The following is a 1,914-nucleotide window of genomic DNA, read 5'->3' as shown; positions in this document are numbered from 1 at the left end:
GTCCTGCTGCTTTGACAACTTGTCGCGTGTCCGCAACACCATTGGTCTCAAGCCCACGATTAGTGACTTTACTCGGTACTCTGACGCTGCGGCGTCCATCGTTGAGGCGTTCGTGAGTCCGTCTTTCACTCCCTTTTGGTTTTTCACTAACTTCTCTTGTTCTAGCAACCTGCTCGTTCCCAGAACCCTGGCTATATTTACTACGCCGTGTTCCAGCCGGTTGCGCGTCGTGGTGCAGCTGGCCTCCTAGCCTACTCTAAGTGGTGCAAGGACTTAGACGCGTCGCCTCACCATAGCGTCGAGCCATTCCTTCGATGGTCTGCGCCGGCGGCGTCCCCTCCTAATCCTCCGACTTCCACTCAGGCGGCTAGCAGTTCGGCTCCAACTGTTACCAACCCTTCTCCAGTCAAAACTCCGTCTACTCCATCTGCGACTCCCACTTCCAACGTTCCTACGTCCCCGGCGGAAAATCCTCCGACCCCTGCTACAACCCCCGCTGCTGAGGCTTCCACCCCGTCAGCCACTGATTCTCAGGTTACGGCTACTCCGGCGCCTAAGAAAAGTCGTAAGTCTTCATCTTATCACTCTAGTTGTTCTCGGATCTAACTCTATTTTTAGGCAAGACCCCGAAGTCGGCTGCTTTCATCGCTGATTCCGACGACGATGTGGTATGTTTCTCCGCCGTGCCTTGATTTATCTCTTGGCTTACCCGATTTGGTATATTAGGAGATTGTTCAAGACGTGGTCGCAGAAGGGTCTTCCTCTGTTCGTGGTCGTGGTTCCCGTGGACGTGTGAGTATTTCCTCACTTTTATTTTTGTCCGGCGGATACTGACCTCTTGATCTCACTCTTAGGGCGGCCGCGGCGGTGGTCGAGGAGGTAGCTCTCGCAGGGCTGCCATCCATTCTTCCACTTCTGTGGTACGCGTGCCCTTCCACTTTGTTCCTAACTTGGACTTGACATCTCCTGCTTACCTCAAGGTTACTTCGCTCGGCAAACGCGCTCGCATTTCGGCCGATACTCGCGCCTTGGAAGAGGTCAACAAGAATGCCATCACGGCTAAGTACCCCAACCTCTTCCCTGATGGTATGATCCTCAAGGCGGGGAGTACTTAGACTCTTTTTCATCTAAACTCTTCTGACTTTACTTTTGTAGCCGATCAGCTTTCGCTCAACAACGAGTGGGTTACCGGTGTTCTGTCTCAAGTCCAGAACGTCCTCAGTAACTACTCTGATGCATTGGCTGTCGGTATCACGGCGCGTGCCGCCCTCTCTGACATTCGCTCAGAGATTCTCCGTCGGGTCCACGTTATCAGCATGGACGTTCGCTACCTCGAAATCCTGTTCGCAGAGTTCGAGAAGGTTCAGGCTAGCTTGGAGAAGGAGCTTCCTCCTCTTGAGGAAGATGACCTTGTCTATTCCGCCACCTCTCCTGGCTATAGTCCTGCTTCTCCCAATGCTGAGGACTTGGCTGTCGACGCGTCTGGTGATGTGGCCATGACTGAGGTGTAAGCCTTCGTCGTTTTCTTCTGCCGTTAGTCTCTTTGTGTTAGTACTATAGGTTTTTAGTGCGCTCTTCGCTTTTTCCCTGTGGTACTACACTTGCAAATATCATCCTTGGTTGCATGCACTTTTCTTGTGTGAACTAAACTTCTAAGTCTCTTTGACTCTTTCTAAGTCTTCTTGACTTTGAAAATCGAAAAATTTAATTGTGAAGTGGTAATTTATTCTGAGTCCTTCAGAATGTACTCCTATGGAGATACATTCTTTCGTCCTCTATGGTACTCTCTCCCCCCAACTTAAAGAATTCAACCGTCCTCGGTTGAGCTCTCGAAGTTGGCAGCATCAAGTTCTCCATCTTCATCTCGTTCTCGATTTCCTTTAGGCATACCCTCGAAGATAAAATCGTCCGGCG

The 1,914-nt window shown here is 50.9% G+C and overlaps 1 protein-coding gene across 1 annotated transcript; it reads left to right on the top strand.

Moving 5' to 3' along the window:
* Positions 1 to 314: 314 nt before the first annotated feature.
* CC1G_13521 (hypothetical protein) lies at positions 315 to 1,511 on the top strand (the record flags this gene model as incomplete). Its single annotated transcript, XM_001841285.1, has 6 exons — positions 315 to 317; positions 364 to 565; positions 619 to 668; positions 727 to 792; positions 855 to 1,086; positions 1,156 to 1,511. 6 exons carry the CDS (start codon positions 315 to 317, stop codon positions 1,509 to 1,511), a joined length of 909 nt encoding a protein of 302 aa, XP_001841337.1.
* Positions 1,512 to 1,914: the final 403 nt, after the last annotated feature.

Source organism: Coprinopsis cinerea (genome assembly GCF_000182895.1).
Source record: "Coprinopsis cinerea okayama7#130 chromosome Unknown cont3.15, whole genome shotgun sequence".
Lineage (NCBI taxonomy): Eukaryota > Fungi > Basidiomycota > Agaricomycetes > Agaricales > Psathyrellaceae > Coprinopsis > Coprinopsis cinerea.
Note: the sequence above shows the minus strand (reverse complement) of the source record. Positions and strands in the feature narration are given on the sequence as shown.